A 21,955-nucleotide genomic window follows, 5' to 3' on the forward strand; every position below is an offset into this window, starting at 1 on the left:
TGCAGTTTTCATGATTCACTTATTCTTCAATACAGGATATAAGGAAAGAGAATATGGTGTTTTATCTTATAATCCAAAACCACTTTCAGTGCCATAAATCAAAACGGACAAAGTCTCCCTTGAATTTTACCCCTTCAGCTCCCAACTGCACCAGAGTGGGTGGGTGATCGTCGGTTCACTGGGTGAGGAAGTCACGGCAGGTTCCACAGTCTAAGATGAACCTCCCCATCTGAGCTGAAACCTGTAGCCCCATGTGTGGGATGAACAAGCCACATTCCTGGTCATGGCGTTAGCTCCTTAGGGCCCTCAGGGAGTCTGATGCTCTCCACAAAGGCCTTGGAGAGCCTGACCCTGACTATGGGAATGTCTCACTTGTGGTGAACCTGGACTGCCTCAAAACCAGGATCAGAGTGACCTGGGCCGCCTAAGTGTCAGAGCTGCCGGAACCCAAAACCAGCCAACGGGGCCACGGAGGTGGCCACAAAACAGTCGTTCATCCCGCTTCCAAGAGTTGCTTCTGCCTAGAGCTGAGAATGTTCACACCTTTAGACCGTGAGCCCTACATGGCATGGGGGCTATGGCCAATCTGATCATCTTGTATCTACAATAGTGGTTGGCACAGTGCTTTAATATCATCATCAGAAGAATAACAACCTCTTTCCTCGAGGTATGAAATTTGGTCCTCTCCCATCATATGTAGCGACAATAATTCTTAAAAATGCAAGTCCATTCCGAGAATATTGTAACGATCAAAATGGGTCTTCATCTTAATTCTCAGCATACTATAGAAACTACCCTTGAAACAAATGAGTATCCATCCTGCTCTCAAATGTATTTCTATATTAAGAGATTTCACAATTTCCTTGGGTAATTAATTATGTTCCAGAAATTTAACCACATTTGTCAGGAAGTGTTTCCTTCTATCTAACCCAAATTCTTCCTCCTGCAATTTCAGCCCATTTCCTTTTGGTCTATCTTCAGTAGAAATTAAGAACAATTAGTCGTTTTCCCATTTATAATGACTGCCCATATTTGATGAGGCTATTAACTTATTTCTGAGAACAAATCACACTCAGTGGTGATGTAAAAAAAAATTGATACATAAATACAATGTCTAAAAACACTAGAAATTAACCAGAAAAAGACATTTTATCAAAGGCATATCACTCACAGTAAGAAATTGGCATAAAATTAGAAACTGCTGATTGGAGGGATTCAAGGCTAAATCAAAATGGAGAGGCAAGCCCCATGTTACAGCAGCCACACAATTAAATGCAACCTAGGGAAACGTCCTGCGATATTTGCTGATTTATTCTATCATCCATCAATCCCACCCCTAACTGCCCAATCCCAGATGGTAAAACAATTCCCTCCCCACCCTCCACTTCCTTTCACCCTGCTTCCTTCTGGCTCTCTCCTGTTCCCAGAAATTTTACTGACCTCCTCCTGCACCCCAAAGTCACCCCTACCTCCAGTAAACGCTTTTTAACTAACCTCCCCACCATAAGCAGTGATTATTATAGGTCCCTCACATGGCACCAGCCCCCTCCCTCCTCCCAACAGGTGGGATGGGGAGGTGTGGCTACAAACTGGGACGGGGAAGCCAAAGGGGAGAACACAAGATGGCGGTAATATCAGCAGCCCCTTCCAAAGGAGAAACTTTTCAGGATTGGAGTTCAAACCAAGAATAAAAGACACTGGAGAGGGAATCGGAGTGGGTAAGTTTACGATACGGGGAGGCATGAAAGCTACTAGGAACAAGGATTGGGAAATGGTGAATGGGGGGAAGCAGGAAGGGACATATCTGAGATGTTCGGCCATTGTATTGTGGGCAGGTTCTGGAGCAAAATATAATCAGTGTTTTACATCTATGGCAAAACACACCCCATAATACAACCATTTCTGTTAATTCTGGTATTCGTTAAGGGCTTACTATGTGCCAGGCACTGTATTAAGTGCTGGGTGGACATAGGCAAATCGGGTTGGATACAGTTCCTGTCCCTCATGGGGCTCAGTCTTAACCCCCATTTCACAGATGAGAACGGAGGCACTTTAAGTGACTTGCTCTAAGCACTTAGACCATGCTGTTTCTCTATTCTAGCCACCTTACTCTACCATGGAGTATTAGCACCTATAATGTACATCTTCGATTTAATTTGTGAACACTACAAGTCTAATACCTCAACGCTTGATCATTAGAGTCCGCGAAATAGTATAGGCTCCCAGCAAGGTCCTCTGGCATTTATGAGAAGCAGCGTGACTCAGTGGAAAGAGCACGGGCTTGGGAGTCGGAGGTCATGGGTTCGAAACCCGGCTCAGCCGCTTGTCAGCTGTGTGACTTTGGGCAAGTCACTTAACTTCTCTGTGCCTTAGTTACCTCACCTGTAAAATGGGGATTAAGACTATGAGCTCCACGTGGGACAACCTGATCACCTTGTATTCTCCCCAGCGCTTAGAACAGTGCTTTGCACATAGTAAGCGCTTAACAAATGCCATCATCATCATCAAAAGAGAATAAATGACTTATGTGATCCTTTCCACTTCACTTCAAGAAGCTTAAACCATGCCCTGATAGAATTTGGGGCCTTGAGAACCAGGTAATCATTTCTATTCCAACACCATTTTTTTCCTACCTTCCCCAGCGCCCTACACACGCCAAAAAGTTTAACCCAGCTCCAGTTTTGATCGGGCATGTACTGACCCCTGGTACCACAAGATTCTAAATCAGCCACAGGTGGACTGAAATGGGAAAGCTTCCTTTCTGAAGCCCCACTGTTGCTCATGCACTTACTTGTGCCGTTATCCCAGCAGCTCTTGGGGGAAATTGAGTGTTTAGGATCCCGCTCAGACTAGGAAATACCTTTGATCCCAGATACCTGGAACCATGTCTCTGGCACGAAAAGCTGCACTCCACCGATCCCATTTCAGGAAAAAGATCCTAACGGCACTGAAACAGAGTGGAGCAGCTCATGCTGGAGTACTTACCAAGACATGGTAAATAAATATCATTACTTGTAAAGGCCAGATAGTTCTGGTGCATTACCACGACAGTAAATATCATCAATACTTCCTGAGGACCTACTGCGTGCAACTCACTTGAAATGAACCAACGCTTGACTAGGATCCAGATTTCTGGCCCATTTACGTTCTAATGCGCGTGTGCCACCATCCCAACCTCCACGCTGCACCGTTCCTCCCTCCGTCGTTCAAATGGGAGGGACCGAGAGCTCCTTGGAGCTCACACCTGAAGGTTTTTCTGGGCCCAGGTAGGGCAAAGACTGAAATAATGCCAGGAAAGTGCTCTGAACTTGCAGAGGAGGCTTTGCACCAAGAGCAGGATTATTTTACTACCACTGTTAAGATGCTCAGCCATTCTTAACACTTCAGAATTACATTTATAAGGTTATGTAAAATTTACAGTTAACAGTATTGCAGCTTAGTAGCCTTAAATTCCTGGTGGGTGCCACAGGTAAGTTGTTCTTCATTAAAGTGGCTGAGTTGATGTTTCACCCAGGTTTCTCTTTATCTTTACCTGTGTGTAATGAAGCAAAACACAAAGCTATTCTGAATGAGTCAGAGCTCCTGGTCAAGATGCCAACCGAAGCAGCCCTATAAGTAGCAATGTTCACCTAACAGACACAGAAGTTCTCGATATACTCTCGGACGATTTAGATCTGTAAATACATAGGTCTCAAAAATCACTCTTATACAAGGACTGAGGCTGAGAAACAGCAATCCCCTGCATAATTAGCACTCACAAGCAACAGTACAAAACATCTGAAATGACATTTCTGACTAGTGAGCTAAGACATTTGTAGAACCTCATATAAGCTACATAAATTCTTACTGCACACTGCACAGCCCAGATATTAGAAAATCCATATATGATGTATTTTGGATCTAGACATGGACATGTGCACATCTATGAGTTCTGACCAGAGATCCTAGCCACGTGGGTGGATAAGGCTAAAAAGATTGATGGGTGTGGATTCGATTTTTGTTCACGGTGTGGAATCTAAACTTGTTAGGGAAGGTGGAAGAGAGCCATGCTTAACATGATGGCCTCGGGGTATCACGTATACTCCTGCTGGGTGAGACAGTGTGAACTTTGTGAAGAGTGGTTAATCCAAAATTATTTAATGAGAACTTCTATTTTTGTAGGAGGAAAGAAAGCCATTTCCTGGCCCTCATCCCTCCATAAAATATTTTAGTGGCCGTGGGGACAAATCCCTAGTGGCAGTTATAACATTCTTTTTTCTTCTCAGCTTTCTTCAATTCTCTAGTTGGATGTTCACTATCACTTCAGGCTTAGTACACTTTCAGGCCTCATCCTGCCCCCTCCAAAAGCGAGTGGAGCAGGTGATGAATAAGAAGAGCTTCCTGGAAGGCTCCTCATTTTAGGTGGTGATAAAAACCCCATCTTGATTTCCTATTGCATGGGGGCACACATGCATGCATGTAACAATATCGAGGAGGTTTGGCAAAACTGATATTCTGCTTTATCAAGTCTGTGGAAAAAATATTAATTGAAGAAGTTTGGGGAAAATTTAAATTATTTCATCTGAATCTGCTGTACCCTAACCTCCACACCCCACCCTTGATGGGAATTTTTGCACTCCACTTCCAATGTTTACTGTTATATTTGAAAACATTTTAGGTACGGGGGTTCTTTGATGGGCACAAGCTCTTTAAGAGTTTATATAAATCCAAAATAAGTATAACCTCAGGGACAGAGAATTGTAATATTATAAAATCCCAGTCACAAATCAATCCTGCTTTTTATGTTCGGGAAACATCTTCTTAATTAAAGCAGTGAAAATAAATGTAAGAATTTGTCTTATTCAGGCCTCTGGTGTCTTCACGGCAGCATGCATCAGGGCAATAAAAAGACTGAAACCAGAGGACTGAATTAGTTGTTAGCTCAAATACAGATTTAGATGAGGGAGGTTGAAATTACTGGCTAAAATGAAGTTCTGGAATTCTCTTAATTTCAATAATGCATGTGGAGAAGTAGCATGACCTAGTGGAAAGAGCCTGAACCTGGGAGTTAGAGGACCTAGGTGCTAATGCTGGCTCTGCCACTTGTCCGCTAAATGCACCTGGGAAAGTCACTTCACTTCACTGTGACTCACTTTCCTCCACCGCAAAATGGGGATTCAATCCCTGTTCTCCCTCCTACTTAGACTGTCAGCTCCATGTGGGAGAGGGCCTGGTTTCAACCTCATTATCCTGTATCTACTAACACTTGAAACAATGCTTGAGACATAATAAGTGCTTAACAATACTATAATATTAATAATGCTATACTTGCCCTTCTTTACCAAGGATACTTCAAGGGTAATTCTGATTCTTCTTAGCAAAAGTACAGCAATTTGGTTCAATTTTCAATATATTTTGGAGCACAATGATCTTTCCTTAGAGTGTCTAATAAATCAACTGTAAACACCACTGTAAACATTAAGAACAGCTCACTGCCCCAGTTTCCTATGGAAAATTCATATTTACTTAACAAAATTCATAACCCACTTTATGATTTAAGGCTTCTGCAACTCACACTAAAGAACTAAAAGCACATTTCCAATGTTTCTCAATTATAATTATGTAGCTTTGGGCTGTTATTTTTGCTGAGCCTAGTTTCCCCTCAAAGAATAAAGGTCTTTCTTTACTCACTCTCTCTGCCATGGTGAAGTAGTGTGGTCTAATGCAAAGACCACAGGTCTGGAAGTCAGAGGGCCTGGGTTCTAATCCTGCTTCTGCCATGTACCTGCCGAATGACTTTGGCCAAATCATTTAACTTCTCTGTGCTTCAGCATCTGTACAATGGGGATTCAATACCTGTTCTCTTTCCCCTCAGATGGTGACTGTGAGCTCCAGGTGGGTCCGTGACTGTGTCGAACCTGATGATCTTGTATCTACCGCGGTGTTTCGCACAGTGCTCGGCACACAGTAAGCGCTTAAATACCAAGATTACTATTATTGGTGCCCAAGTGCTACCACCATCCTACTTTATTTTTGTAAGAGACTTTCCACTGTTTATACAGCTGGTCTGTAACTCTCTTCTCTCTCCCTTGCCAAGAATGAGGCAGAAGTTTGTTGTTCCGCTGAAACTGGGGGTGAGGGGAGAAGGAGAAGAGAAGAGGGTAGTCAGATTAACAGTGTTCACAAACTTTATTCCCGCATATGAACAGGCCACCTAGTTTTCCTCTGATGAACAGGGAAAGTCTAGCTCTTAGCAGGGTACTCCTAGAATTCTTCCAAAAGTCTGTGGCAAGTATTACTTTCAGTTTCTAAATGGGGCAGTTTCAGACACAAAAATGTGCAAGCTCACTCAGCATGTCGGTAACACAGCCAGTATTAGAACTCAGGCCTCCCGGGACTCCCAGCCCAATGTTCTATCTATTAGACTATAGTTGAGACTGTGCATTGAAAAGTGTGGGGGGAGGCGGGGGGAGGAGAGATTCCATCAGGTTATTTTTAAAATAAAAATGAAATAACCTGAAATACAGTAGGATCCCATGAAATACGACCCACCATTTCCCAGAGGGGATCACCTCCCCACATCGGGGCACAAGGTAAAGGATTCTCCTCCCAAAAGGGCCCACCCGGGGCTTTGGGGGACAGGACATTGCTTAACTCAAGCTTACTTTCAGTGCAGTTCAGAAATCTTATGGGTTGAGACAGAGTGGAATCCCCTGTATATTATCCCTGGGGCTAAAGTACTCTAAAGCCTAATTCATAAAATCGTGGGTTGCAGGTCTCACGGAAAGCCTAGAACTAAATGTGCTATTTTTGCTTCGTGACCTTCCATGAGATTAACAAGTTTATAAACACAGCATTCATTTTTACTGAGCATACATTCTTATCAAATTAACAACAGTACTGATTTGCAATGCATTTTTTCTGTTAAACAAAATTTAAAAAAATCTGAAAAAATCCTTCTATATACATTTTTTTAAACCTTCTTGCCTACCATGAGACAGCATATACTAAAAATATTTAACACCTCTAGACATACCTCAGTATTGGGGAAAAAAAAAAAAAAGAACACACTTTCCCACTCGGGATGATTAACACTTATGGCAGGTATTTAATGAAGTGCTCTGATTTTATATATTACACTGTCAGCGTATTTCACATCCGATAAGACAGACTGCTTAAAAAAAGCAACTGGCATTTTTAAAGTTAGGGATCACATTTCACAGATATCACTACTGAGATAAGCTGCAATAGTTCAGCATGTAAGGACTGAAGAAACAAAGTCTTTGGCAAATTAATACAAATTTACAGTCAACATAAATAACTGTTTAAGTTCCTCATGACACACCTCTCCCAAGTGTCAATTCCTTTGATAAACAACATCTGGAACATTAAAAAAAAAAAAGGCAAAGGATATTTAGTCTAAAACACAAAACAGAAGTCATTATTTACAGTGCATCACCCAAGCTAAATGTAGATACAAAATGCTTTCAAGGGAATATACTCATCAACAGGTTCCAGGTGTGAAATCAGGGAGCAATGAAGAGTTGGTTTTGATATCTGATGAAGACAGAGTTGGCACACTAAAGGATATGGAGGAAAATAACTCCAAAAACCTCAATCACTACTATCAAAAATTTAAAATTTAGTGTATAACACCCTCTTTTACTTCGTTGTCAAGTCATCAAATTATCAATGTCTCAGAAGGTAGTTGATGGTCTCCATTTATTCATGTCACATGATTAAGTCACACTACGTTTGGTCAGCTGACAGCACTGTTCCTTCTTAAGCAAAAACAAAACAAAAGAAAAAAAAAACAAACAAAAACAAAACTTTTTAATACAAATAAACCCTAGCCTCCAGTAGTATCTTATGATTTCTGGGCTCTCCGATCTTGGAGTCGAGTGCACGAGCTCAGATTCAAAATAACAGCAATCTTTTCTCAAAGGGCCAGCGAGTCACACCAACAAACCGGGGATTCATTAGGTTCACTTTTGATTTCCCATGCATCGTTGCCTCAGAGCAAGGGATTTAAATAGAAGTAGTCATTAGAGTATGACAACATCTATTAACATATGACATCGAGAGTTACGGGGGCCGCTACCGTACAGGACCCGATCTAATTCCCAGATGTCAAAGAAAAAGTCAATTTTAAGAGCAGACTCGAGTCTGCAAGAGGTGAAGAAATTCCTGCAGTTTAAGTCTGCAGGAGGTGCAAAAATTCCAGCAGCTTAAGTCTGCAAGAGGCGCAAAAATTCCTGCAGCTTAAGTTATAGCGAGTCTCCGAGAAGTGCAAACATCTTTGCACTGAACCAGCGTGGCTCAGTGGAAAGAGCCCGGGCTACGGAGTCAGAGGTCATGGGTTCTAATCCCGGCTCCGCCACCTGTCAGCTGTGTGACTCTGGGCAAGTCACTTCACTTCTCGGTGCCTCAGTGACCTCATCTGTAAAATGGGGACGAAGACGGTGAGCCTCACATGGGACGACCTGATCACTCTGTATCCACCCCAGCGCTTAGAACAGTGCTCGGCACATAGTAAGCGCTTAACAAATACCAACATTATTATTATTATTATATAGGGCATTTTGGCCACACCGTCGGTGGAATACCAGAGGAAAATCTTCACCGGCCAGGATTAAAACTTGGCCATTCTTTAGTGGAATTTCCTGCTTTTGAAAAGGCAAATATTTATCAAAACATTTGATTAATGTTTTATCGCCTGTTTTAGAGAAGTGGCTACCAGACAGCACGTTTAGCAAGACCTCCTCCCCACCCCCCAACCCGGGCTCCGTTTACCCCAAAGGGAGCCTTTCAAATTGCTGCCTTATTGTCCATTCCAAGCGCTCAGTACAGTGCTCGGCACAAAGTGAGCGCTCCATAAATACGACTGAATGATGGCAAAAGGTCCCGTCCCCAGGCAATCTGTGTCCACCCAACGCCTCTGTAATCGTAGGAAAAGCAGCGCCACTCACCTTTGTTTCCCTGCCCTTTAGGTCGCTGTGTGACAAGACGAAAAAGGGGGATGAGCGGAGGAAGGAAGGGAAGAGCACGTTAATGAGGGAAAACGGTCCGGTGCACGATGTTTTGTTTTTTTAAAGCCTCCTATCTCATGTCTGAGGGCTTTTATTTTCCTTTTTCTGGTGCTCCAGACCCACCCATTGTCTTGCTTTGTTTTGCTTTGCTGTCTCCCCCGTTTAGACTGTGAGCCCTTCATTGGGCCAGGATGGTCTCTATCTGTTGCCCAATTGTACATCCCAAGCGCTTCGTGAAGTGCTCTGCACATAGCGCTCAATAAATACTATTGAATGAATCTTCCCGAACTGTACATCCCAAGCGCTTAGTGCAAGGCTCTGCACATAGAGCTCAATAAATACTACTGAATAGAATAAACATTATTGAATGAATCTTCCCGAATTCCACATCCCAAGCGCTCAGTGCAGGGCTCTGCACATAGTAAGCGCTCAATAAATACTACTGAATGGAATACTATTGAATGAATGAATGCATTTTCCCAAATTGCACATCAAGCGCTTAGTGCAGGGCTCTACACCTAGTCAGCTCTCGATACTATTGAATGAATGGCGAACTGCACATCCCAAGCACCCAGTGCAGGGCTCTGCACGTAGTAAGTGCTTAATAAATACTACTGAATGGAATAAACACTAATAATAATGTTGGTATTTGTTAAGCGCTTACTATGTGCCGAGCACTGTTCTAAGCGCTGGGGTAGACACAGGGGAATCGGGTTGTCCCACGTGGGGCTCACAGTCTTAATCCCCATTTTACAGATGAGGTAACTGAGGCACCGAGAAGTTAAGTGACTTGCCCAAAGTCACACAGCTGACAAATGGCCGAGCTGGGATTTGAACCCATGACCTCTGACTCCAAAGCCCGTGCTCTTTCCACTGAGCCACGCTGCTTCTCTAATGAATGAATCTTCCCGAACTGCACATCCCAAGCGCTCAGGGCAGGGCTCTGCACATAGTCAACGCTCAATAAATACTACTGAATGGAATAAATACTATCGAATGAATCTTCCCGAATTGCACAACCCAAGCGCTCAATACAGTGCTCTGCACATAGTCAGCGCTTGATAAATACCATTGAATGAATGAATCTTCCCGAATTGTACATCCCAAGCGCTTCGTGCAGGGCTCTGCATAGTCAGAGCTCAATAAATACCACTGAACGAATGAATGATGAATTGCACATCCCAAGCGCTCAGGGCAGTGCTCTGCACATAGCAAGCGCTCAATAAATACTATTGAATGGAATCAACACTACTCAATGAATGAATCTTCCCGAATTGCACATCCCAAGGGCTTAGTGTAGGGCTCTGCACATAGTCAGCACTCGATACTGTTGAATGAACCTTCCCGAATTGCACATCCCAAGCGCTTAGTGGAGGGCTCTGCACATAGCGCTCAATAAATACTACTGAATGGAATAAATACCACTGAATGAATGAAGCTTCCCGAATTGCACATCCCAAGCGTTCAGGGCAGTGCTCTGTACATAGTCAGTGCTCAATACTATTGAATTAATCTTCCCCAAATTGCACATCCCAAGCGCTTAGTGTAGGGCTCTGCACATAGTCAGCGCTCAATAAGTACTACTGAATGGAATAACTACTACTGAATGAATCTTCCCAAATTGCACATCCCAAGCGCTTAGTGTAGGGCTCTGCACATAGTCAGCACTCGATACTGTTGAATGAACCTTCCCGAATTGCACATCCCAAGCGCTTAGTGGAGGGCTCTGCACATAGCGCTCAATAAATACTACTGAATGGAATAAATACCACTGAATGAATGAAGCTTCCCGAATTGCACATCCCAAGCGTTCAGGGCAGTGCTCTGTACATAGTCAGTGCTCAATACTATTGAATTAATCTTCCCCAAATTGCACATCCCAAGCGCTTAGTGTAGGGCTCTGCACATAGTCAGCGCTCAATAAGTACTATTGAATGGAATAAATACTACTGAATGAATCTTCCCAAATTGCACATCCCAAGCGCTTAGTGTAGGGCTCTGCACATAGTCAGCGCTCAATAAGTACTATTGAATGGAATAAATACTACTGAATGAATGAATCTTCCCAAATTGCACATCCCAAGTGCTCAGTGCAGGGCTCTGCACACAGTCAGCGCTCAATACTATTGAATTAATTAATGTTCCCGAATTGCACATCCCAAGCGCTCAATGCAGGGTTCTGTGCATAGTCAGCGCTCCATACTATTAAATGAATAAATGAATCTTCCCTAACTGCACATCCCAAGTGCTCAGTGCAGGGCTCTAGAAATACCACTGAATGAATGAATGACGACTAGCCCATCCCGAGCGCTCAGTGCAGGGCTCTGCACATAGTCAGCGCTCAATACTATTGAATAAATGAATCTTCCCAAAGTGCACATCCCAAGCGCTCAGTGCAGGGCTCTGCACCTAGTCAGCGCTCGATAAAGGCTACTGAAAGGAATAAATACTACTGAATGAATAAATGAATCTTCCCAAATTGCACATCCCGAGCGCTCGGTGCAGGGCTCTTGCACCTAATCAGCGCTCGATATGATCGAATGAATGACGAATTGCACATCCCGAGCGCTTAGTACAGTGCTCTGCACCTAGTGAGCGCTCGATACTATCGCATGAATGCCGAATTGCACATCCCGAGCGCTTAGTGCGGTGCTCTGCACCTAGCCAGCGCTCGATACATCGCATGAATGCCGAATTGCACATCCCGAGCGCTTAGCGCAGTGCTCTGCACCTAGTGAGCGCTCGATACTAGGGAATGAATGCCGAATTGCACATCCCGAGCGCTTGGCACAGTGCTCTGCACCTAGTGAGCGCTCGATACTAGGGAATGAATGCCGAATTGCACATCCCGAGCGCTTGGCACAGTGCTCTGCACCCAGTGAGCGCTCGATACTAGGGAATAAATGCCAAATTGCACATCCCGAGCGCTTAGTGCAGCGCTCTGCACCTAGCCAGCACTCGATACTACGGAATGAATGCCGACTTGCACATCCCGAGCGCTTAGCACAGTGCTCTGCACCTAGCGAGCGCTCGATACTAGGGAATGAATGCCGAATTGCACCGCCCGAGCGCTCAGCGCAGTGCTCTGCACCTAGCCAGCGGTGGCTAAAAGGTTTGCTCTTGTCCGGCGTGGGCCCGGTGGGGGAGGGGGGAGCCGGGGCCCGTTGCCGTGGCAACCGCCGGTCCTTCCTCCCTCTCTCCCTCTTTCTCCCCCCCCGGCGGGGGGGGGTTAAAGCGTGGCGCCGGGGCGTGTGCCCCTCACCTGATCGACGCTGGTGGCTGACATTCTGGCCCGCGGCCTGGGGCCGGGCCTGGGAGCGGTCCGTCCCGCAGCGGGCGGCGGGGGCCGGGGGAGCGTGGCCGGGGCCGCTGGCCGCGAGGGGCCGGCCCGGGGAGGATCCGCGGGGCGAAGAGGGAGTGAGTCAGTCAGCCGTCCGTCCGTCCGCCCGCCCTCCGGCCCGTCCGCCCGCTCCGCTGCCCGTCCGTCGTCGGGTCCACAATGGCGGCCGGCCTCCCCCCCGCCGCCCGCCTCGCTTCCGCTCCGCGCCCGCCTCGACTTCCGCTCTCGCGCTGACGCGCCCGCTGACCTCCCTCCTCCCCCCCCCCCCCCCTTCAGCGGGACGTCCGTCACGTGAGTCGCCGCGGCGCGCATGCGCGGGAGGGGGCCCGGCGCGGAGGGGGCGCGCATGCGCGGGAGGCGGAGGGGGCGCGCATGCGCGGGGCGGGGGGGGGGGCAGGCCGGGGAAGAATTCATTCGTTCGTTCATTCGTTCATTCACGTGATCCTTCGTTCGTTCCGTTGTTCACGCCGTCATTCGTGGAAGGCCGGAGAAGAAGTCATTCCTTCGTTCATTCATTCACTTAATCATTCATTCATTCACTCAGTCGTTCGTGGAAGGCCGGAGAAGAAGTCATTCCTTCGTTCATTCATTCACTTAATCATTCATTCATTCACTCAGTCGTTCGTGGAAGGCCGGAGAAGAAGTCATTCATTCATTCACTTAATCATTCATTCACTTAATCATTCATTCACTTGTTCACTCATTCATTCGTGGAAGGCCGGATAATTCATCCAGTCATTCACTTAATCATTCATTCACTTAATCATTCATTCATTCGCTTGTTCACTCTTTCCTTCGTGGAAGGCCAGAGAAGAATTCATTCATTCACTTAATCATTCATTGACTTAATCATTCATTCATTCACTTGTTCACTCACTCATTTGTGGAAGGCTGGAGAAGAATTCATTCATTCACTCACTTAATCATTCACTTAATCATTCATTCATTCACTTGTTCACTCATTCATTCGTGGAAGGCCGGAGAAGAATTCATTCATTCATTCATTAGTGTAAGGCTGGAGAATTCATTTATTCATTCGTTCATTCATTCACTTATGCATTCGTTCTTTCGTGGAAAGCCGAAGAATTCATTCATTCATTCGTTCATTCATTCACTTATTCGTGGAAGGCCGGAGAATTCATTCATTTATTCATTCATTCATTCATTCATTCGTGGAAGGCCGGAGAAGAATTCATTCATTCATACTGATTGTGTGCTGGCTAGGTGCAGGGCCCTGTACTAAGCGCTTGGAAGTTACAATTTGGCAACAGAGACCATCCCTGCCCAGTAACAGGCTCACAGTCTAAAGAGGGAGACAGCAAAGCAAAATAAATAAATTATAATAACATCATTGGTGTTAAGTGCTTGCTATTCATTCATTCAATTGTATTTATTGAGCGCTGACTAGGTGCAGGGCCCTGTACTAAGCGCTTGGAAGGTACAATTCGGCAACAGAGAGAACATCCCTGCCCAATAACGGGCTCACAGTCTAAAGGAGGGAGGCAGACAGCAAAGAAAATAATAAATCATAATAATGTTGGTGTTTGTTAAGCGCTTGCTATTCATTCAATCATATTGAGCGCTGACTAGGTGCAGGGCCCTGTACTAAGCGCTTGGAACGTACGATTTGGCAACAGGTAGAGACCATCCCTGTCCAATGACGGGCTTATGGTCTAAACGGGGGAGACAGCAAAGCAAAATAATAAATAAATAATAATAATGTTGGTACTTGTTAAGCGCTTACTAAGCACTGTTCTAAGCGCTGGGGGAGATACAAGGTAACCAGGTTGTCCCACATGAGGCTCACAGTCTTAATCCCCGTTTTACAGATGAAGTGACTGAGGCACTGAGAAGTGAAGTGACTTGCCCAAGGTCACACAGCAGACAAGTGGCAGAGGTGGGATTAGAACCCAAGTCCTCTGACTCCCAAGCCCGGGCTCTTGCCACTAAGCCACGCTGCTTCTATAATAACAATGATGGTATTTGATAGGCGCTTACTACGTGCCAAGGAAAGGCACTGCAGGCACTCATCTAAACCCTAAAATAGATACAAACTAATCACGTTCGTTCGTTCGTTCGTTCGTTCGTTCGTTCATTCGTATTTATTGAGCGCTTACTGTGTGCAGAGCACTGTATTAAGCACTTGGAAAGTACAATTTACCAACAGAGACAATCCCTACCCTCCAACGGGCTCAAAGGTTGGACACAGTCCCTGTCCCACAAGGGGCTCACAGTCTTAATCCCCATTTTACAGATGAGGGAACAGAGGCCCAGAGAAGACAAGTGCTTAGTACAGGACTCCGCACACAGTAGGTGCTCAATAAATATGATTGAATGAATGAATAAGTAATAATAATGTTGGTATTTGTTAAGCGCTTCCTATGTGCAGAGCACTGTTCTAAGCGCTGGGGGAGATACAGGGCAATCAGGTTGTCCCTCGTGAGGCTCTCAGTCTTAATCCCCATTTTACAGATGAGGGAACGGAGGCCCGGAGAAGACAAACAGCACAGGACTCGGCACACAGTAAGCGCTCAATAAATACGATTGATTGAATGAATGAATGAATGAATAAGTAAGAATAATAATATTGGTATTTGTTAAGTGCTTCCTCTGTGTAGAGCACTGTTCTAAGCGCTGGGGGAGATACAGGGTAATCAGGTTGTCCCACATGAGGCTCTCAGTCTTAATTCCGATTTTACAGATGAGTGAACGGAGGCCCAGAGAAGACAAACACTTAGTACAGGGCTCCACACACGGTAGGTTCTCAATTAATACAACTGAATGAATGAATAAGAATAAGAATGTTGGTATTTGTTAAGCGCTTCCTATGTGCCGGAGCACTGTTCTAAGCACTGGGGGAGATACAGGGTAATCAGGTCGTCCCACGTAGGGCTCACAGTCAATCCCCATTTTACAGATGAGGTAACTGAGGTACAGAGAAGTTAAGTGACTTGCCCACAGTCACACAGCTGACAGGTGGCAGAGCCGGGAGTCGAACTCATGACCTCTGACTCCGAAGCCCAGGCTCTTTCCACTGAGCCACGCTGCTTCCTACCTTAAGAGACTTCTTCAAGATCACCAAGCAGGTAAGTCAATCGAGGATGAGAAGGCCGGTCCTCTGACTTCCAGGCCTGTGGTCTTTCCACTAGATCGTGCTGCTTCTAAGAGGAAAAATCGATGGGAAGGCAGCAACAATGCCTAAAAAAGGAATGTCCTAGAGAACTGAAACTCCCTTACATCATGGGTGTTATCCTCTCGAAGAACCTCTCTCCGTCTTCAAGACACTTCATTTTAACTGGACTTGAAGAACATCAAAGTATTACGATAGGGACCCAGCTGCCTCTCGATTGCGAAGCAGAGCCGAGCCACACGGTAGTTCACCGGCTTAAATCTGAGTGAGTGAGCTAGAATGACTGCTACGGCCTCTGTCCATTCACAAGAGTTATAGGAACAATTTACAGTACTTTTGTCACGGCAGCCTTAAGGACTCTTTCAACTGCTCTTTCAGTTTACGTTGTGTTGATATGGGTCACTTGACTGGAATTTCTCCAGGCAAAATTGAGTCAGAAGTCACCCAGTGCTTTCCAGCTTTTACATAATTCATCCATTCTTTGAATGCATAAAAAACAGCACGGCTTTTCATCCTTTATCTTCCGTTCCAGGAAGCTGTATTGCACAAAAGTCCAGTGGCTTGCAAAGTGATTACTGTGATTCAAAAAGCTTGTCCCAGTCATTATAACTGTGAGACTTTTTCCCGGGGTGGGGGTGGGGCATCATTAACCATCCAGCTTTCTATATATTAATAATATATATTAATAATAATGTTAATAATGTTGGTATTTGTTAAGCGCTTACTATGTGCAGAGCACTATTCTAAGCGCTGGGGTAGACACAGGGGAATCAGGTTGTCCCACGTGGGGCTCACAGTCTTAATCCCCACTTTACAGATGAGGTAACTGAGGCACGGAGAAGTAAAGTGACTTGCCCGCAGTCACACAGTTGACAAGTGGCAGAACAGGGATTCGAACCCATGACCTCTGACTCCAAAGCCCGTGCTCTTTCCACTGAGCCACGCTGAATTAATTGTGTCACTTTCGCTAATGATTGTCATTTAGCCAACAGTATGAATTAGCGATGTGGCTCTGCAAATTCTAATTAATAGCCATGTAACTGTTCACTTTGAACTAGAGAACTGCATGGATATTACATTTTTCAACCCTACCCTAACCAGCAACTGCCCTTACCCACAAGAAAGGTCTATTTCTTACCCCACAGTTTGGCTGAAGGCAGTCATGGGACAGGTTGGGTAGAATACACAAGCCCTTCCGACAACACTCGCTTGGATAGAATGTGGTTTGGCGTTAGAAGAAACGAAGGCTTTTGAGTATGTGCATGCACCATCAGGAGCAGGGTGAGTACTTCGAGTCACAGCTATAACGAGAGAAACAGTGTAGGGAAGTCTAGATATATTAAAGAAGCCCACAAACTGAAAAGAAGTACAGGCCGAAAAGGGAAGAGCCAGAGACTCAGAGAGGACTGGTGATCATATTCGACTGCTGAATCAAGCTAACACTGGTTAAAACCTTGGTAAATCAGCTATAAAATTAATTTGTATTTTATATCTGTAGAATAGGTAATAATTATGATATCCGTGACACTTATTCAGTGCTATGTGCTAAGCACTGTACTAAGCTGCTAGGGTAGACGCAAGATAATCAGGTCGCACAAAATCCCACCTGGGCTCACAGGCCTAGAGGGAGGGAGCACAGGTATTTAATTCCCACTTTACAGATGAGAACACCGAGGCACAGAGAAGTTAAGTGACTTAATAATAATAATAATGTTGGTATTTGTTAAGCGCTTACTATGTGCAGAGCACTGTTCTAAGCGCTGGGGTAAACACAGGGGAATCAGGTTGGCCCACGCGGGGCTCACAGTCTTAATCCCCATTTTACAGATGAGGGAACTGAGGCCCAGAGAAGTTAAGTGGCTTGCCCACAGTCACACAGCTGACAAGTAGCAGAGCTGGGATTCGAACTCATGAGCCCTGACTCCAAAGCCCATGCTCTTTCCACTGCGCCACGCTGGGGGAGATACATGCCCAAGGTCATACAGCAGGCAAGTGGAAAGGCTAGGATCGGAGTTTGTTGTGAGCAGGGAATGTGTCTCTTTATTGTTGTATTGTAATAATACTGATAATAATAATGTTGGTATTTGTTAAGCGCTTACTATGTGCAGGGCACTGTTCTAAGTGCTGGGGTAGATACAGGGTAATCAGGTTGTCCCACGTGAGGCTCACAGTTAATCCCCATTTTACAGATGAGGTAACTGACTCTCCTAAGCACTTAAGTACCGGGCTCTGCACACAGTAAATGCTCAGTAAATACAATCAAATGAATGGATGGATGGATGGATGGATGGATGGATGGATGGATGGATGGATGGATGGATGGATGAATGAATGAATGAATGAATGAATGAGAACCCAGGTCCCTTAACTCACAGACCTGCTCTTTCCACTAGGTCTTGCTGCTTTTCATGTTGTGTATGTGGGTATTGCATATTAAAAAGAAGCAGTGTAGTGTAGAGAGCACAGGCCTGGGAATCAGAGGGACCTGGTCTGTAATCCTGGCTCTGCCCCTTTTCTGCTGTGTGAACTTGGGCAAACCACTTCACTTCTCTGCGCCTCAGTTACCTCATCTGTAAAATGAGGATTGAGACTGTGAGCCCCATGTAGAACATGGACTGTGTCCAACCTGATTATCTTTTATCTACCCCAGCACTTAGTACAGGGCCTGACACATAGTAAGCGCTTAAGAAATAGCATAAAAAAGTGTGTGGGTACCTTGCATAGATTCTTCACCTACCCAAGTACCCTTGGTAAATTGATATTTTAGTTCCTCATTTGGGTTGAGTGAGGCTTACCATGAACTGAAAATGGAATTACTTTCAGGGGTTATTATGAAAATAGAAAACCACAATTTTCTCAAGGCATTAAATTTGTCAGACTGAAAAGATTAATTAGGTGGATTGTAGCCACCTAAGGATCAAGTCATCCGGGTTTGGGTGTGTGCAGCGTTCTACCAGACGTTATTCTGGGACATCCAAGCAAACCCGGTTCCTGATATTTAGAATTATAAATACTAAAAATGCAGTCCTGTTTTGGTTTGGTTTGGGGGCTTCCTGGTCTATGAAAAAATGGTGATGACCTGGGAGAGGTCTTTCTTTGCCCATAAATCCAACATTTGATTGAAATATCATTCTCATTCATCCTTGTTCGTGTTTACTGCTCGTTTTTGTTTCAGCTCTATTTGTGTCCAGCTATATAATTCCTGGAATGATTGAACTACTCCCTATAGTTCATACAGTATTTCCCAATAGACAAAGTAACTGACCTTTTCTATAACCATAGTTGAGTTATTTAGACTAAGTTTATACTAAGGAAAATACCACAACAATTGGGATTGACAGCATCTTTTGTTAATGCCAGTCAGGTAGTTCCTTTTTACCTTTTATAAATGCTCGCGAACAACCCACAGAACCAAACAAGTCACTCTGGGAACCACAAAATCATTATTAGCAAAGTCTAAACCCAATTTTAAATGGTAATAGAGAAACTGCACAAGTCTTACTTAGACACCTTTGTGGCTCATCGGGCAAGGAATTATCCCTCAGAGGCTTTAGATTGATGTGAAGATCATGAATGTGCATCCTCATATAGCCCCACAAAGACCGAGTTCTAATTACTCACAAGGACCAAATTCTAATTACTGATCATGTTCCAAAGAGATTGATGATGAAATGGAGATGCCATGTGACTCCAATGCACTGGATCAAGGAAATCTGAATTCAGATCCCATTTCTGTCATTTCCTCTATAGCTCTGACCTACTCATTTAATTGTGTATGCTTTTCCACAGGGAAAACTAAAGACACTCTGCAAAAACTCAGACATTCCTGAAGCCATTCTCTTCAGTTTTCTGGCAATCAATCACTCTGGAATTTATGGAGTGCTTACTGTATACAGAGCACTGTACTAAGTGCTCGGGGGAGTATAACACAATAGAGATGGTAGATTCCTTCCCTGCCCTCAAGGAGCTTGAAACCTAGACTAGTTGATTTGTGATAGCGTTGTTTGAAAATACTTTGAGATGAAGTTTGTTAAGCAGTGGATTATTGGTGTATGCTTTTGTGTGTTTGAGGTTTAGGTCAAGTGCTCCTGGAGGAACAGCCTCAAGTTTTGTTTGACTGCCTTGACTGTATTCCAGAGAATTAACTTTCACACCTCATTAGTGTTTTGAACCAATCTTCTAAGAGCTAGGAAAGTGTGTAGCCATTTGTCATAAGCTTTCTTTTCTAGGTAAGTTAGAATTAGGTTGGTGGACCGTAGAAATACAGAGATAATCAGCCCATTTAGTATATTATTCGGTGTCCTAGAGGAAAATATTCTCGCCTTTTGGATGGACTCCATTTCTAAAACCAGCTCCAAAGTAGTCTGCCCGGACTGGTACTTGAAAAGTAAAAGTAATTTCTTGTCCTATGTGCTGTTCCTATTTCTAGACCTTATCTGTAAATGTGTAGTTAGTCCAGATGTAGGGGGGGACATCTCAAAGTTCTGACAAAATTGTTCCTTTTGTAATGTTAGCACTTCATGACATTTAGTTAAAATTAAAAAGTCCCTTCCATGATGAGCCATTTTTTTAGGATTTCATTTACCACGATATCAGTTTCCCAATGAAGAAAAAACATAAAGAAGTAGAGAAGGGAAAGGAATAGAGAAGTGAAATGAAAGAACCATTGAAGGAAAAAGAAATGAATAAGACAGCGATGCCTTGTGAGTCACCTTTCTGGGTAACTGGTCCAGCGATCTGAGTCTAGTTGTACAGAGGGGAAACTCAGCAAATCGTTTCGAGGTCTCCAGGATCACCTCTTAGGCTAGGAGTTAGAATCTGACCTAGAATCCAGGTATGGAGGCCAGGGGATCTGGTGAGTTGTCTATGCGCTCGTGTCAGTTTCAGAGAGTGGAGGAAAAATTTTCCTAAAAATAATTTTCAGTGGGTCGGTACTCATTTTCCAACCTAGCAGCAGGGCCTAGTGGAAAGAACAGAGGGCTAGGAATCAGGAGACCTGGGTTCTAATCCCAAATCTGCCATTTTTCTGCTGTGTGACCTTAATCAAGTCACTTAACTGCTCTGTGCCTCATTTTCCTGATCTAATAATAATGATAATAATAACTGTGCTTATTATGTGTCAGTCATTTTACTAAGTGCTGGGGTGGATACAAGAAAATTGGGTTGGACACAGTCCTTGTCCAATGAGAGACTTTCAATCTCAGTCCCCATTTTACAGATGAGGTACCTGAGGTACAGAGAAGTGAAGTGACTTGCCCAAGGTCACATAGCAGACAACCGGCCGAGCCCAAATTAGAATCTATGACTTTCTGACTCACAGGCCCATGCTCTATCCACTATGCCATTCTGCTTCCATAAAATGGGGATTAAAATGCCTGTCTTCCCTCCCTCCCTCTTTGACTGTGACCCCATGTGGATCCCAGAGGGCATCTGATCTGATTGTGTCATATCCATCCCAGCGCTTAGTACAGTGCCTGGCACATAGGAAGCAATTAAATACCACAATTATTATTACCATTATTATTAGTAGTAGCCATACCCCAGTGCTTAGTACAGTACTGGCACATAATAAGTAGTTAATATATTATTAGTGCCTAGATTTGTGGTTTGGAAAATAGGATAAACAAAGGTTGAAATCATTGTAATTTGTCTAGAAAAGAAAAGTTTGGGTGACTTAAATCCTTACATATAAAAGGTGAACTATTCACCAAATATCTACAACAAAACAACAGAAAACAAAAAGATTCCCACATCAAGACCCAGCACACCTGAAATCCTCAAAGCTGTCTCAGTCCATGCCAAAGAAAAACAGAGATAAATTTTCACAGGCTACATCAATAATTGTTGAGAATATCCAAACAGTTGAATGGTCTTCAGCTTCATGAGCTCTGGATAATTAAGCTTTAACTGAACTACAGATAATTGAGCTTTAATTATAGAAAGAAAACTGCTTCCCCTGCAAAAAGAAGAATTTAGAGTTGACTTTTGAGAACTTCTGAGAAAATGATAACAAAAACAATGATCGTTGAAGTTTGCCATATTATCATTTGAAGTGTAATTTATATTAAGCTTGACTTGAAATTAATCTTTCCTAAAATATGGTTTTGCAGGCTTTTAAATTCACTTCTCTGTGAAGTGAACAAGGTATTGGCCATAGCTACAGTTCACCATTATTGTGTTTCTGGATTATATGCAGTTTCTCGACAAATCACCAGGTGGTGCTTCAGTAAAATTTGTATAGTTCTGTTGCTGCTTTTATTGACCAAAATTAGCTAAATTTATGTCTGAGAACTTTCCAACTACTTAAGGACGAAAACCTGTAATTCATTGGAAATGCACTTGCTGGGACTTTTTGTTATTTAAAAATATCCTAAATGGGAGAAGGTCCATTTTTACATTTCAGAATCTGTCCTGAATTTTACTCCTAGAATTTTGGTTTTGATTTTTACTTTAAAAATCAGACCAACAGTGTCTTCC

General features: G+C 43.9%; 1 protein-coding gene across 3 annotated transcripts in view; it reads right to left on the reverse strand.

Moving 5' to 3' along the window:
- The window catches only part of YTHDF3 (YTH N6-methyladenosine RNA binding protein 3), a 39,668-nt gene extending 24,159 nt beyond the window's left edge, over nt 1-15,509 (reverse strand). For 2 of the 3 annotated variants that reach the window (XM_029069963.1, XM_029069962.1), the window contains exons 1-2: nt 12,271-12,542; nt 8,949-8,973 (exon numbers count right to left, since the gene is read on the reverse strand). In XM_029069963.1, the coding sequence (XP_028925796.1) occupies nt 8,949-8,973; nt 12,271-12,294 (49 nt within the window). In that variant the 5' untranslated portion in view covers nt 12,295-12,542. Of the gene's footprint in view, nt 1-8,948; nt 8,974-12,270; nt 12,543-15,403 lie in introns of those variants that run through there. The other variant, XM_029069964.2, reaches the window with a different exon arrangement.
- Between the last annotated feature and the right edge of the window lie 6,446 nt (nt 15,510-21,955).

This window comes from Ornithorhynchus anatinus, chromosome 7, assembly GCF_004115215.2.
Source record: "Ornithorhynchus anatinus isolate Pmale09 chromosome 7, mOrnAna1.pri.v4, whole genome shotgun sequence".
Lineage (NCBI taxonomy): Eukaryota > Metazoa > Chordata > Mammalia > Monotremata > Ornithorhynchidae > Ornithorhynchus > Ornithorhynchus anatinus.